At 39.3% G+C, this 17,285-nt stretch overlaps 1 protein-coding gene across 1 annotated transcript; it reads left to right on the plus strand.

Annotated features, from left to right (window-relative positions):
- The first annotated feature begins 1,276 nt into the window (after positions 1–1,276).
- Positions 1,277–17,050, plus strand: hs3st3l (heparan sulfate (glucosamine) 3-O-sulfotransferase 3-like). Its single transcript, XM_048171547.1, has 2 exons — positions 1,277–2,124; positions 15,855–17,050. Exons 1-2 carry the CDS (start codon positions 1,721–1,723, stop codon positions 16,471–16,473), a joined length of 1,023 nt encoding a protein of 340 aa, XP_048027504.1. The 5' UTR covers positions 1,277–1,720; the 3' UTR covers positions 16,474–17,050.
- Positions 17,051–17,285: the final 235 nt, after the last annotated feature.

A 17,285-nucleotide genomic window follows, 5' to 3' on the forward strand; every position in this document is an offset into this window, starting at 1 on the left:
TCTGCAATTGGGTTGTTTTAACCCAGCGATTGGGTTGTTTTAACCCAGCGATTGGGATGTTTTGACCCAGCATTTTTGTTGTTTTAACCCAGAGATTGGGTTGTTTTAACCCAGTGATTGAATTATTTTAACCCAGCGATTGGTTTGTTTTGACCCAGCGTTTGGGTTGTTTTAACCCAGAGATTGGGTTGTTTTAAAACAGCGATTGGGTTGTTTTAACCCAGCGATTGGGTTGTTTTAACCCAGTGATTTGATTATTTTAACCCAGCGATTGGGTTGTTTTGACCCAGCAATTGTATTGATTTAACCCAGCGATTGGGATGTTTTAACTCTGCAATTGGGTTGTTTTAACCCAGTGATTGGGATGTTTTGACCCAGTGATTGGTTTGTTTTGACCCAGCGTTTGGGTTGTTTTAACCCAGAGATTGGGTTGTTTTAATCCAGCGATTGGATTATTTTAACCCAGCGATTGGGTTGTTTTGACCCAGCGTTTGGGTTGTTTTCACCCAGAGATTGGATTGTTTTAACCCAGAGATTGGGTTGTTTTAAAACAGCGATTGGGTTGTTTTAACCCAGCGTTTGGGTTGTTTTCTTGCTTATTTCTTGATTAAAATGAACCCAAAGTATGTTGGAAATGAACATTTATTAATAAGTTTAATGAACAATAGTTAAACAATAAACATTTATTAAATTGCTTTTTAATAAATGTTCACCTTTTGATTATTATTGTTGCCTCTAGTAATTATGTGTCAGATTTTTAATTTCTGGGTTTTAAAAATGCAACTGCATAATTTATTCATGCATTGCATGCTGGGAGCCTAAGTTCCTTGCATGGACAGTGGACATCACTCTAACTCAAGTTGGGTTGAAAATGGACAAACCCAGGTTGTTTATCCCAGAGGTTGGGTTAAATGTTTGATCGTGCTGAGTAGTTTTATTTAATCCAACTATTGTTTAAAAATGACTGTATGTCTGACTTAAAATGAACCCAAAATATGTTGGAAATTAAAAATCAGACACATAATTACTAGAGGCAACAATAATAATCAAAAGGTGAACATTTATTAATAAGCAATTTAATAAATGTTTATTGTTTAATTATTATTCATTATTAATAAATGTTAATTCATTAAACAATAAATGTTAATTTCCAACCGATTGTGGGTTTATTTTAAGCAAGAAATACAGTCATTTTGAAACAATTGTTGAGTTAGAGTGTACAATTACTATTATTATTAATTATTATTATTATAAGGAGAGTTTAATGTGAATCACCATGGCCAAAAATGATGCATGGCATTTTTCACCCCGCCAACAGCTCCAGCTCATCTTATGTATCATCAGAGCAGCATTAAACCCGCCTTCATCCTTCAGCCTCCAATCAAAGACAGCTGAAGCTCCGCGCGCACTTTCATGAATGAATGAGAGCAGCTTCAGAGCAGCGATCCTCCCGGGACAGTCGCGTCCACGCGCTCCTGCACGGATATTACAACCTCTGTTTTCTACTGTCCGCGTCAAGCATGGAAATACGAGTCTCTCTGTGACACAATGAAACTCCGCACAGCGTATTCACTCAAGGAATGAGAACCGGGACGCGCGATGTCTTCGGCACCGCTGTGGGACGCGCGCGCTGTCATTCGCCCGTGTGGCTTCCAGCTGGTCAAAGTGAAACGAATAAAGTCCTGAAGAGAATGGCCGTCCACAGAGCGTCCTCAAAGGGATGGCAACTTTTACCAGCGCGCCCCTGGACCTGCGGAGACTCTTGCAAAAACTAGCCGTCATGTTTTCCTTCAGCATCGTATGCGTCTCGATCCTCTACCTTCTGCTGGGACGCTGCGAGTCGGACTCGGCGGACAGGTCACTGAACTCACCGATGGGATGGTATAATAATAAGACCGTGCTAACTGCGCCTGACTCTCTGGGAGAAGATAGCGTGGATGCCAACAGCTCAGGGAAAGACTGGACCGCGACCCGGCGACTCCCGCACGCGCTTATCATCGGAGTAAAGAAGGGAGGCACGCGCGCGCTCTTGGAGTTTCTGCGGCTTCATCCGGACATCCGCGCTCTCGGGTCAGAACCGCATTTCTTTGACAGGCACTACGCGCGTGGACTCAGCTGGTACAGGTAATAATGACACAGGGGACGCGCTTGACATTTGAATAGGAACTGCACGTTGCTGCTGCTTTTGTTAAAAAGTTGTAATAATATTAATGCATGCAACTATAATATGGTATTCGGACTTCTGTAAATTTAGAGCTGGTGATGCATGGAGAAAATAAGATCTTAAAGGGACAGTAAAACCAAAAATGAAATTGCAGTCTTAAAAATAAAGGTTCCAAAAGTGTTCTTTCACAGCAAATGCCATAGAAAAATCATTTTGAGTTTCATAAAGAACCTTGAAAGAATCACTTTTTTCTTAGTGTGAGGAACATTATAACTTTAACTGGACAACAATGGCAAGAGCAAAATAAACCAGCACATAGCCAAAAAAAAACAAAAAAAAAAAAAAACATCAACTACATAATTTATTCATGCATGTGTGCTGGGAGCTTAAGTTTCTATGTACAGTGGACCTCACTCTAAAAAATGCTGGGTTAAAAACAACCCAAGTTGGGTTGAAAATGGAGAAATTGTGTTGTTTTAATCCAGTGATTGGGTTAAATGTTTGACCAATGTGCTGGGCAGTTGTTTTAACCCAACTGTTGGTTAAAAATTACTCTATGTCTGGCTTAAAATGAACCCAAATTATGTTGGATTTTTAATCAGACACATAATTACTAGCGGCAACAATAATAATCAAAAGGTGATCATTTTTTAGTAAGCAATTTAATAAATGTTTATTTTTTAATTATTATTCATTAAACTTATTAATGATTGTTCATTTATTAAACATATTAACCAATGTTAATTTTCAACATACTTTGGGTTCATTTTAAGCAAGAAATACAGTAATTTTAAAAAAATAGTTGTGTTAAATTTAACCCAATCACATTTAACCCACTCACTGGGTTAAAACAACCCAGCAACTGGATTAAAACAACCTAGCCTCTGAGTTAAAACAACCCAATCGCTGGGTTAAAAAAATCCCAGCCCAATCGCTGGGTTAAACAACTCAGTCCCTGGGTTAAAACATCCCAGCCCAATCGCTGGGTTAAAACAACCCAATTGCTGGGTTAAAACATCCCAGCCCAATCGCTGGGTTAAAACATCCCAGCCCATTGCTGGGTTAAAACATCCCAGCCCAGTTTGCTGGGTTAAAACATCCCAGCCCAATCGCTGGGTTAAAACAACCCAGTCGCTGGGTTAAAACATCCCAGCCCAATCGCTGGGTTAAAACAATCCAGTCGCTGGGTTAAAACATCCCAATAGCTGGGTTAAAACAACCCAGTCGCTGGGTTAAAACATCCCAGCCCAATCGCTGGGTTAAAACATCCCAGCCCAATCGCTGGGTTAAAACAACCCAGTCCCTGGGTTAAAACATCCCAGCCCAGTTGCTGGGTTAAAACATCCCATATTCTGTGTTTGTCCATTTTCAACCCAACTTGGGTTGTTTTTAACCCAGCATTTTTTAGAGTGTAACATTGCTATTGTAACAGTAAACCTTACAGTGTAAGTAGGTACAGCGACTGGTAACCAATTACATAATACAAAGTCACAAATTTGTTCACAGTGTACTTATACTTTCCTAAACAATTATGCAACTTTCCATGCAGCATTTCTTCTCAGATAAATCGCTTGTGTTTCGGTACATTCCTTTATATAGACACTATAAAGTCACCAGCACAATTACACAAACGGATCAGAGCTTACGCTACTGTCCTAAAGTGTGAATTTCACCACTGCGTGACCTCAATGTAACCCATCCCTAAAAGTCTGTTTTTGATGAGCATAAGTGTATTATTTGATGAGGCGTGGTATCAATATAACAAAGGTTTGCGTGAGAGAAATAATGCCATCTGGCTATTGCAATCCACTGAAGTGGGGCTGGATGTAAGTTGGCAGTGTTAATCATCTCTGGAGCTGTTGCCAGATGTTGCTTTATATCGAGAACACTTGTGTGCCGATTGTTTGTTTGAGCTGCTTTTGAAATATGTCGGCTTCATTAGAACAGGCTGAATTATCTCAGAGGGATTGACAAATTTGGCAGATAGGGACTTTAGGCTGTCAATTATTTATTCATTTGTTTGTCTAGAAAACAGAGTGACAGTTTGATCAACAAGCCCATCGGAGATTCTGTCCGTATCCCCAATAAGTCTCGCCGTTCAATTTTATGGTTCGTCACGCTGCCTTTGAACTGCTCAGAGAGTTGACAAAACTCAATTACTAAACAGCTGATTGATTGTTTTGTCAATTCACAATTGGCTCGCTTAGTGTCCGCAGCCACATTAATTGGCCTGAAAATGCTCTTGAAACGAACGCTTCTACGGGTGTCATGCGAGGCGTTTGCCTGTAAGTGTATTGCGTTGATATTCCTTTGTGTTTGCGTGTTGGCACACGAATCCCCAGTGTTCTGCTCAGAGGAGCCGAGAGCGGCAGACTGTCATCTTTCCGAGACCAGATGGACCTCACAGCATGACGGGCCACTTGACATTATTGCGAGACCCTTCAATTGATCTTTAACCCGAGTCACATTTTCCACCAAGCATAATGATCTGAGCCAGGGACTTCATATGGTCAGAGGACCTAGAGATAAGCAGCCAAACACAGATCCTGGAATCTGTCCGTGCTGACGTATACGGGTCTAATGGAATGGACCGGTCATTAATCTTGTTATCAAGCGAAGATTAAATCTGTAGGGGTACGTGGGGGTGGTTTGGCAATCTCAATTCAGATCTTACCGAAAACAAATGGCAGTAATGCACAGATAGGATCTGGAACAAGACTGAGGAGGTGAGAGATGGAGTTTTGTCCTTACAGTGTTTCTACAGTACGATTGATTGGCGCCCGTGCTTGACCTTCACTTCAAACTGGCATTAAACCGGTTAGCTTGAGATTCAGTTACAATTAGCAAGAGGTTTTATTCTGCTGAGGCTCCGAGTTCATGTTTCAAACGCCAATACTGTCACTTTCCTTTAAAGAAATCTATTTGGTGTAAGTCACCCTCGATAGTGCACGAGATAGATCCTCTCTGTCAATGAGGGTGAAGCAGAAACATATTTGAGGTCCTCTGTGTGTTTGTGAGACTTTGAAACATACATTTGCAGTTTTTGAAGTCTGAAAAACATCAATATATTGATTCAGAACTACTGGAAGGACAGGCGAGCCAACCCTACACTCTAATGCTGGGTTAAAAATGACCCAAGTTGGGTTGAAAATGGATAAGTCCAGCAATTGGGTTGTTTTAACCCAGCGATTGGGTTGTTTTAACTCAGCAAATGCGATTGGGTTGTTTTAACCCAGCAATTGGGTTGTTTTGACCCAGCGATTGGGTTGTTTTGACCCAGCGATTGGATTGTTTTAACCCAGCAAATGTGATTGGGTTGTTTTAATCTAGCGATTGGGTTGTTTTAATCTAGCAATTGGCTTGTTTTAATCTAGCGATTGGGTTGTTTTAATCTAGCGATTGGGTTGTTTTAACCCAGCGATTGGGTTGTTTTAACCCAACAATTGGGTTGTTTTAACCCAACAATTGGGTTGTTTTAACCCAGCAAATGCGATTGGGTTGTTTTAACGCAGCAAATGCGATTGGGTTGTTTTAACCCAGCGATTGGGTTGTTTTAACCCAGCAAATGCAATTGGGTTGTTTTAACCCAGCAAATGCGATTGGGTTGTTTTAACCCAGCGATTGGGTTGTTTTAACCCAACAATTGGGTTGTTTAAACCCAGCAAATGCGATTGGGTTGTTTTAACCCAGCAAATGCGATTGGGTTGTTTTAACCCAGCAAATGCAATTGGGTTGTTTTAACCCAGCGATTGGGTTGTTTTAACCCAGCGATTGGGTTGTTATAATCTAGCGATTGGGTTGTTTTAAACCAGCAAATGCAATTGGGTTGTTTTAACCCAGCGATTGGGTTGTTTTAACCCAACAATTGGGTTGTTTAAACCCAGCAAATGCGATTGGGTTGTTTTAACCCAGCAAATGCGATTGGGTTGTTTTAACCCAGGAAATGCAATTGGGTTGTTTTAACCCAGCGATTGGGTTGTTTTAACCCAGCGATTGGGTTGTTTTAATCTAGCGATTGGGTTGTTTTAACCCAGCGATTGGGTTGTTTTAACCCAGCAAATGCGATTGGGTTGTTTTAACCCAGCAAATGCGATTGGGTTGTTTTAACCCAGTGGTTGGGTTAAATGTATGGTTTTATTTAACCCAACTATTGTTTAAAAATGACTATATGGCCGGCTTAAAATTAACCAAAAATATGTTGGAAATTAACTTATTAACATGTTTAATAAATGAACATTTATCAATAAGTTTAATGAATAATAAACAATAAACATTTATTAAATTGCTTATTAATAAATGTTCAGCTTTTGACTAATATTTTTGCCTCTAATAATTATGTGTCTGATTTGTTGTGTCTGATATGTGTCTGGTTGTTTTAACCCAGCATTTTTTAGAGTGTAAAATTGCAGATTCCTGGATTTCCTGGAACCATGCGGGAATATAAGCAGTGTATTATTCTCTTCAGTCCTTGAGGAATTAAGTAATGGCAGTAATGCTGCGTCACTCGCTGTAATTTGGTTCGTTGGTGTTGCATCTGACGTCATCACATTATGAGAATTCATTTGCATGGAGAGCTCATTAAAATGGCCATTTAAATTCAAACCCTTGGATTCAAAGCCAAATCTTGATTTTGGCTAGAGGGATCGCTTTTTTAACGTGCATATGTTTAGACGCAAAAAACATAATTGCATTGCTAATCATAGAGACGTTTGTGAGCATTCCTGTCCTTGTAATGCAGAAATGAGACATGCTTTTATAGCGATTCATGGGCTTGTCCCGAGAGGAGCTTTTTTGAGGCCATTAATTATTAATGCTCTGTCAATATGAGTAGTGCATCTACTTCACAAGGGCATGGACTCATCAAAATAGTGCTGCTGAATAGGGTGATGATATTAATAGAGGAATATAAGAGACTTTAATGCAAAACAACATGATTCATGCTAGAAGAGCCAGATCTGACTGTCTATTATTATATATAATAATATGTAAAAAATGACGTTCGATGGCAGAATGTAGAAGCCTGGTGAGAAACTTTTGTTTATTTTGGCTAGGTGTCTGTATTGGCATAAGTGTACAGTACTTTATGAAATCAACATAAGGCTCGATGGTCCATTGGTGATTCAGCTCTCATTAGGCCCCTCAGGGGAGTGGGAATGGGGATCTGGCGTCTGAGGCCCTTGATGATGGATGTTTCTGGGAAGTGGACAGGGCACAGTTACAACTGACTGACTCTTTAATGGCCTCTATATGCAAAGAAACGGATGGTTGGGCCCAAACACACATACTCTGTTTCGGTGTCTTTGTAGGGACTCTCAATAGGCGTAATGGTTTTTATACTGTACAGTCTGTATATTTTCTCCCCTTACGCTATCCCTACCCCTAAACCTACCCAACACAGGAAACTTTCTGCTATTTTAGATTTTCAAAACACATTTAATATGATTTATATAAGTGGTTTTCCTCATGGGGACCAAAAAATGTCACGTAGGTTATACCAGGTACACACACACACACACACACACACACACACACACTTCCCCATTGTTTTTACAGGATTTATCACATAAATATAATATTGCATTCATTAAATTGTACATTTGATTTATTAACCAAATTTTAGCAAAGTGTCAGTAATAAAAAAATATGTGTTTAAGTGCTTACACAAAAATTGTCAGTCGATACAATTTCATGCATTTCAATATTTCTGTCAATGTTTCTGTCTTGGTCAAATACCAATTTATATATTTTTTAATTTTTGAAAAAAATCTCTGACACTCACCAAAGCTGCATTTATTTGATCAAAAATACATTAAAAATTGTAAAATATTATTCCAATGTAAAAACAGCTGTTTTCTATGTGAATATATAGAAAAGTGTAATTTATTCCTGTGAATCAAAGCTGAATTTTCAGCATCATTACTCCAGTCTTCAGTGTCACATGATCCTTCAGAAATCATTCTGATATGATGATTTGCTGCTCAAGAAACATTTATGATTATTATCAATGTTGAAAACAGTTGCTGCTCCATATTTTTGAGGTCTCTCTCTCTCTATACACACCAAAATTTTGCTCATAAAGACTTACACACTGTCAATGTGGGACATTTCTATTCTTCCACTATCATAACGCACCTGTCTGTGAGTGTCCAGGTGTGTGAGAGGTGTTTATTTGTAAGTCAGCGTTTCTAAAAATGAAAAACTAAGGCTTTATCATCCCATTAAAGAGCTTCATTGGAATGAGAAAATTCTTATCACATCCATCGCTGTAGCTGGACAGAAGACAGGGTAATTGCCTCACATCTGTTTGTGCGCAGCGAGCTGCTGATGAGGCCCATCTACAAACTCCACCTGCCGCCCACAGCAGCTGAGACCCACATTACCATACCCCCATCACGATCAATACCCACGGCACCATTTGGTTTATTCAGTGCACCTCAGAGAGGCCCGGACAAATGCAGCCTCAATTAGAGAGGAGACCCATCCAGCGGCTCCTGTGGACTGCTGGGATTGGACAACACAGAGCAATGTGCGAAACAATGAAGCCGCTTCAAAGCGTACACACAATCCATATCACTTAGAGTGATCTTTGTTTTCTGTGAACATACAAACAAAGACTTACTTGTCCCGGGCTTTTCGAGTTTAACGCAAATTCCCATAAGCAAACGTATTGGCTTTTCAGTGTAAACTGAATAACTGACTTCATCTCACTGGCTAATTACATTTATATTATTATAGATATATTTATAAACTTTTTTTTTAAATAGCATAAATTATCAATTACTAAAAAACAAGTTGGGTTGAAAATGGACAAACGCGCTGGGTAGTTTTATTTAACCCAACTATTGTTTAAAAATTACTGTATGTCTGGCTTAAAATGAACCCAAAATGTGTTGGAAATTAAAAATCAGACACAATGACTAGAGGAAACAATAACAATCAAAAAGGTGAACATTTACTAATAAGCAATTTAATAAATGTTTATTGTTTAATTATTCATTAAACGTTTTAATAAATGTTCATTTCCAACATATTTTGGGTTCATTTTAAGCAAGAAATACAGTAATTTTTAATAGTTGAGTTAAATAAAACTACCCTGCAGGTTGGTCAAACATTTAACCCAATCGATCGGATCGCTGGGTTAAAACAACCCAATCACTGGCTTAAAATAAATCACTGGATTAAATCAACCCAATCACTGGGTTAAAACAATCCATTCGCTGGGTTAAAACACCCCAATCGCTGGGTTAAACAACCCAATCGCTGGGTTAAAACAGCCCAATCGCTGGGTTAAAACAGCCCAATCGCTGGGTTAAACAACCCAGTCGCTGGGTTAAAACAATCCATTCGCTGAGTTAAAACACCCCAATCACTGGGTTAAAACAACCCAATCGCTGGGTTAAAACAAATCACTGTATTAAATCAACCCAATCACTGGATTAAAACAATCCATTTGCTGGGTTAAAACAACCCAATCACTGGGTTAAAACAACCCAATCGCTGGGTTAAAACAAATCACTGTATTAAATCAACCCATTCACTGGATTAAAACAACCCATTCGCTGGGTTAAAACAACCCAATCGCTGGGTTAAAACACCCCAATCGCTGGGTTAAAACAACCCAATCGCTGGGTTAAAACAAATCACTGTATTAAATCAACCCAATCACTGGATTAAAACAATCCATTCGCTGGGTTAAAACACCCCAATCGCTGGGTTAAAACAACCCAATCACTGGGTTAAAACAACCCAATCGCTGGGTTAAAACAAATCACTGTATTAAATCAACCCAATCACTGGGTTAAAACAATCCATTCGCTGGGTTAAAACACCCCAATTGCTGGGTTAAAACAATCCATTCGCTGGGTTAAAACAGCCCAATTGCTGGGTTAAAACAGCACAATCGCTGGGTTAAAACACCCCAATCGCTGGGTTAACACAACCCAATCGCTGGGTTAAAACAATCCATTCGCTGGGTTAAAACACCCCAATTGCTGGGTTAAAACAGCCCAGTCGCTGGGTTAAAACACCCCAATCGCTGGGTTAACATAACCCAATCGCTGGGTTAAAACAATCCATTCGCTGGGTTAACACAACCCAATTGCTGGGTTAAAACAATCCAATCGCTGGGTTAAACAACCCAATCGCTGGGTTAAAACAACCCAATTGCTGGGTTAAAACAATCCATTCGCTGGGTTAAAACACCCCAATCGCTGGGTTAAACAACCCAATCGCTGGGTTAAAACAAATCACTGTATTAAATCAGCCCAATCGCTGGGTTAACACAACCCAATCGCTGGGTTAACACAACCCAATTGCTGGGTTAAAACAATCCATTCGCTGGGTTAAAACACCCCAATCGCTGGGTTAAACAACCCAATCGCTGGGTTAAAACAAATCACTGTATTAAATCAGCCCAATCGCTGGGTTAACACAACCCAATCGCTGGGTTAACACAACCCAATCGCTGGGTTAAAACAATCCATTCGCTGGGTTAAAAAACCCCAATCGCTGGGTTAAACAACCCAATCGCTGGGTTAAAACAAATCACTGTATTAAATCAACCCAATCACTGGATTAAAACAATCCATTTGCTGGGTTAAAACACCCCAATCGCTGGGTTAAAACAACCCAATCGCTGGGTTAAAACAAATCACTGTATTAAATCAACCCAATCGCTGGGTTAAAACAATCCATTCGCTGGGTTAAAACACCCCAATCGCTGGGTTAAAACAACCCAATCGCTGGGTTAAAACAAATCACTGTATTAAATCAACCCAATCACTGGATTAAAACAATCCATTTGCTGGGTTAAAACAACCCAATCACTGGGTTAAAACAACCCAATCGCTGGGTTAAAACAAATCACTGTATTAAATCAACCCAATCACTGGATTAAAACAACCCAATCGCTGGGTTAAAACAACCCTATTGCTGGGTTTGTCCATTTTCAACTCAACTTGGGTTGTTTTAACCCAGTATTTTTTAGTGTAAATATCGTTGTTTTTGACCACATGACGACATTTTACAATCTGATTCTGAACTAACCTTTCCTTGTCGTCATAAAACATCATGTTATCTGATATTTTAAGAGACCGAGACACATCATTTGTTTTTCAAATATTTATTGTGCAGTTTTGGTCATTTTTTTCTCTCCATGAAATAATAATAAAAGGTGCCAAACTACTTAATAAGGTTTCTTTCAAAGCATTTCATTCTTTTAACGAGCCACATCATTAGGATGTTGTATCACCTTGACATGTTTATATGAATTGCATTTTTAATCTGTTTTTAAATAGACAAAAAAAAATATTGACCCATATTCAGTGTTATTGAACACATTCCTCTGTATCCCGTAAAAGTTGAATAGCCAGTGGACATCAGAAATCCTTGCATTAGCAGGAGGACAAAATCTCTGCGGGACACGCAAGTAAACGAACCGCTCGCATCACTTGAAGCGAGTGAATAATTAATGGCGGGACCTAATAGACTTGCTGGCCCCATAATAGGCAGAGGTAAACAGGGAAGTCTTTAGGCTAAGTGCTTTCTCAGATGAAGTCATTGACAATGCAGGGAGGTATGGGATTGGCATTGCCGCTGTATCGATACGAGCTGGCACAGCAATCTGAGTCTCCTGCGAAGGACACTAGAGGCATCATATGGCTTGTTCTCAGTGTGACATCATCTGAACAGCATGACGGACAGCAAGTCTCTGTCATCTCCTTAATCATATGCAGTGTGTTTCCCAGTACTACTGTCTCGGGTGGATGCAGAAACTCCCGCAACAATAGAGTAGCAAACAAGAACAGCCTTTAATCAATCCAGACAATGAACACAAGGAGAAAGCTTAGCAGATCAACCGCATATCATTTATTATAGCTTGTCAAAGTTGCCCCTATTTGGGTGTGAGCAAAAACACGCCGTTTTTGTGTGTGTCCCTTTAAATGCAAATGAGCTGCTGCTCCCGCCCCCTTTCAAGAAGAGGGCGGAGCTTCAACAGCTCGCGCTTTGAAAAAGTCAGATTTTCATGATATGTCCCCTTTAACTGATTTTAACTCATTCTTTGCTATTCATTTTGTCATGTGTTTGACCGCTGCTCTGTTCTGGCATTTTGCATTTTTATTGTTAGAATCTATTTAGCCTCTCCAAGCCTGATAGGTTTGTTCTTGCCGTCCCTCAAACAGACATTAGATGTGCTCGTGTTGTAAAGGCAGGTGGGGTGCAGGTGGACCATTAAAGTCGGTGGGCCGATGAACCACTTAAAACAAACGAGTCCCATCTGCCAACACTGAGAAAGACACGCATGCATTCCATTTGTTTTTCCATGTAACCCGGCGTGATTGATGCCGGCTGCACATCTGCATTACTGATACACATTCGGAGCCGCCTGACTCCTCATTTACAGCCAATAAGAGACACAGTGGAGCGTGTGGCCGGGCCGATCTGCTCCGGGACAGAAAGCACGTCACCTCATTAGCTCAGGTGCGCCGGGATGATCAATACTGTGCTGGCAGTCGCAGTCCAGGCCTTCAGTAAAACGGATTTGTGTAAACGCAAGATTGATGGGGGTAGGGAAAGAAAAGAGAGTCTACTTTACTTGATGACTTTCCTAACTCTTCTGTGTCGGTAATCAGATTACAGGTCCAAATGAGCAAAAGTGTTTAGCAGTAGTAGCATAGTTTTTGTTAAAATTTTACATTTAGACCCCACAGAAGATGTCACAACTTTTATTTTATGTTTAAGTGATCAAGAACTGGTGAGAGGCTTTATTTTCATATTTTCTGTTTTCATTTTAAATGTAGTTAAAGTTTTAATAGTTTTATTTCAAGTAATGAAAATATTTTTGTATGGTTTTAGTTTTAGTTAACAATTATAACCATGGTATTTAGATGTCTTAAGTGACAATTTCAAATTTGAACTGTTATTCTGTTTCATTTAAGAATTGTTTTAATTTCAGCTGTGAAATTCTCTCTGATAACATGTGTCATTCCTCCGGGATAGACAGGGGGCGCTGCTGTGTCATAATTGAGGAACTTCCTCTTGTAAATTATAGCATGTTTCTATTCATACATCTTACAGAAAACGTTTCGACTGTTTGACTGCAGCTTTGACTACTTTGACAGATGAAACAAGAATCCAATAAACCCAAATTATGACAATATATCGTTTGTCTATGTTCTTTATGTAGTCTCAGTATGAGACTTACTCACTCAATGACTCACTCATAAAGACTTCACTTGTTTCATTACTGGATGAATCAGTGTTTTTGAACAAATCTCTTGAATGTATGATTCAACGACTCACTCATAAAGACTTCACTTGTTTCATTACTGGATGAATCAGACTTCACGTTTTGGATGAACGAATCTCTTGAATGAATGATTCAATGACTCACTCATAAAGACTTCACTTGTTTCATTACTGGATGAATCAGTGTTTTTGAACAAATCTCTTGAATGTATGATTCAACGACTCACTCATAAAGACTTCACTTGTTTCATTACTGGATGAATCAGCGTTTTTGAACGAATCTCTTGAATGAATGATTCAATGACTCACTCAAAGACTTCACTTGTTTCATTACTGGATGAATCAGTGTTTTTGAACAAATCTCTTGAATGTATGATTCAATGACTCACTCATAAAGACTTCACTGGTTTCATTACTGGATGAATCAGTGTTTTTGAACAAATCTCTTGAATGAATGATTCAATGACTCACTCATAAAGACTTTACTTGTTTCATTACTGGATGAATCAGTGTTTTTGAACAAATCTCTTGAATGTATGATTCAATGACTCACTCATAAAGACTTCACTGGTTTCATTACTGGATGAATCAGCATTTTTTTTGAGCGAATCTCTTGAATGAATGATTCGATGACTCACTCATAATGACTTCACATGTTTCATTACTGGATGAATCAGCGTTTTTGAACGAATCTCTTGAATGAATGATTCAATGACTCACTCATAAAGACTTCACTTGTTCCATTACTGGATGAATCAGCATTTTTTTTTTTTTGAATGAATCTCTTGAATGAATTATTTGATGACTCACTCATAATGACTTCACATGTTTCATTACTGGATGAATTAGTGTTTTTTTGAACAAATCTCTTGAATGAAAGATTCAATGACTCACTCATAAAGACTTCACTTGCTTCATAACTGGATGAATCAGTGTTTTTGAACAAATCTCTTTAATGAACGATTCATTCCGGCTCATCCCTATGCCATAATCCCTTCAAAGGGTTTACCCTCTGGAGTGAGAGCCGTCGAAGGGATGAAGGGTGTAGGGGTTTATTTTTGGTTTATTGCACTAAGGCCAGTGGATATTACTTCATAAGCAATTGGTTTTAAATGGATATATTTTGCCTATGCATAATTCATGCCATGTAGTTCTAAATTATTACTTTGTTCTCATGCACATTTTGTCATGCATATTTAATAAAATTATTTGTTTGTTTTATTGGCCTAATGTATTCATTTCGTTTGCCAAGAGTCCACCATATTTTTACCTTACTGTATGTTCATTAGTGTTGTTACCATTAACCCTGCTGAACAAACTAATTTTAATGGTTTCCCTGTGCAAAGGATCATGGGGGCCCAAAGTGTCCATCAGTTTTACCCTTCAAAATCCTTCATTCCAAAGAGCCCTCTGAAGTGGCCAGTTTTGAGCACTTCGGTTTGGAGCCTTCAATATGGTGGCCATGATTGTTTTCACTCCGAAGTGCCCTTCGGAGGTCGATATATCCCGTTTCGAAAACACTAAAAGACTTCACTTGTTTCATTACTAGATGAATCAGCGTTTTTGAACAAATCTCTTGAAAGAATGATTCGCTGACTCACTCATGAAAAATGATTTACTGACTCACTCATGAAGACTTCACTTGATTCATTACTAGATGAATCATCGTTTTTTAACAAATCTCTTGAAAGAATGTTTTGTTGACTCACTCATAAAGACTTCACTTGTTTCAGAGCTGGATGAATCAGCATTTTTGAATGAATCTCTTGAATAAATGATTTGATGACTTAATCATGAAGAATGATTCACTAACTCACTCATGAAGACTTCACTTGATTCTTTACTAGATGAATCAACATTTTTGAACGAATCTCTTGAAAGAATGGTTTGCTGACTCACTCATGAAGACTTCACTTGATTCATTACTAGATGAATCAGCGTTTTTAAACAAATCTCTTGAAAGAATGATTCACTGACTCACTCATGAAGAATGATTCACTGACTCACTCATGAAGACTTCACTTGTTTCATTACTGGATGAATCAGCTTTTTTGAACAAATCTCTTGAATGAATGATTCAGTGACAAATACATTTTTAACAGTCACTTGTCGCCACCTACTGGTGTAACCATGTAATTGATACAATCTTTATTTAAAGCGTCAAGTTGCGTTTAAAAGGTGATAGGCTATAAACTTTTATCCCAGTACTTCTGTGATAATTTGAGTGATTGTAAGACAGAAATAATGATTCTGTGTGGTTAAAAAGACTGTTTGTGAAGATGTTTCAATCTGTTCATGACAATGGCTCTCTCTGGATCAGAACACAGATCTGAATGTTCGCCTTGATTGGACTTGTGTGTGTTTGAATTGAGATTGCAATATTTTAACAAATAATCGTGCAGCTCTATAATCAAGTATCCCTGCTGTTCCTCTTGTCTTTTAGGAGCATGATGCCCAAAGCCCTTAACGGGCAAATCGTGATGGAGAAGACGCCCAGATACTTCGTCACCCCAGAGACGCCGAGCCGCATCCACGCCATGTCGCGGGACATCAAGCTGATCGTGGTGGTGCGAGACCCCATCACCCGCGCCATTTCAGACTACACCCAGATCATCTCAAAGACCCCTGACATTCCCAGCTTCGAGAGCCTGACGTTCAAGAACCGATCGGCGGGACAGATCGACTCGCTCTGGAGCCCGCTGTACATCGGCCTGTACGCCAGGCACCTGGAGCGATGGCTGGCCTACTTCCCGCTCTCGCAGATCCATTTTGTCCATGGAGAGAGACTGATCAGCGACCCGGCGGGTGAGTTGGGTCGCGTGCAGGACTTCCTCGGCCTGCAGAGGATCATCACAGATAAACACTTCTACTTCAACAAGACTAAGGGCTTCCCTTGCCTCAAAAAGCCAGAAGGCAGTAGCAAACCCCACTGTCTGGGCAAAACCAAAGGCAGAACGCATCCTAAAATCGACCCAGAGGTCATTCAGAAACTGAGGGAATTCTACCAGCCACACAACCTGAAGTTCTACCAAATGGCAGGCATGAACTTCGGATGGCAATGAACTTTCGCGGACATCTGTGTGCCTATTTGGTCAATGTTGGCAGGCGAATCGTGATCGAAGCGAAACACGATATCTTAGGTTTGTCGATGGCTCCATAGCTGTTCAAATCAATGCGTCTGCCAGATCCAGTAAACAGAGACCTGAGCACTTCGGGTCAGAATAGTCTTTCATACCGTCCGTCGGTGTGGCTCAGTTTGAGAGAACTGATAGCAATGACCTTAAATCATTGGTTGAAGTAGCACTTTTCTGCTCTTGCCATTTTGATGTCTTTTTTATGTTGCCGAGTCAAACAACAGCTTCAATCATGTTTGATCGATCATCCATATCAAAAAGAGTTAACTGTGTAGCATTAGACATGATTTGTCATTGTTGGAGTATTTACACTGAACAGATTGTAGCACATCTGTGTAAAGGCTGGTCTACAATCACATTCTGTATCCGATGGATCAGATAATTGGTTCAAATGTAGACAATATGCAGATGAGGCCAGTCCTTTTGAATTTTCCCTCTGCATGCATGATTTTGCACTAGTCTGAAATGCAGCCCACTAGAAATCAAATAAACTGTTTTGAGTTCCTGTGTAATTGTTTTTTGTTCTGTTTAATCCCAAAAATTGGATACATTTTAAGATATGCTAATGCAAAAATAATATATTTCTTTACCATTTTGTCTTTGTGATTATTTGTTGATATCTCTTGAATAAAATGATTCATTGTTTCATGACAAGAAAATACCTTCACGGTGCTTTAAGCTGAAATTTATTTCCAGAAAAGCAAAAGATACACAACCGTTTAAAAGTGTGGAATAATTAT

Source organism: Megalobrama amblycephala, linkage group LG20, assembly GCF_018812025.1.
Source record: "Megalobrama amblycephala isolate DHTTF-2021 linkage group LG20, ASM1881202v1, whole genome shotgun sequence".
Lineage (NCBI taxonomy): Eukaryota > Metazoa > Chordata > Actinopteri > Cypriniformes > Xenocyprididae > Megalobrama > Megalobrama amblycephala.

Coding starts and splice junctions, on each gene's coding strand:
- hs3st3l (XM_048171547.1), top strand. CDS start 1,721: ATGGCAACTTTTACCAGCGCGCCCCTGGACCTGCGGAGACTCTTGCAA. Junction 2,125..15,854: donor CGTGGACTCAGCTGGTACAG/GTAATAATGACA, acceptor CTTGTCTTTTAG/GAGCATGATGCCCAAAGCCC.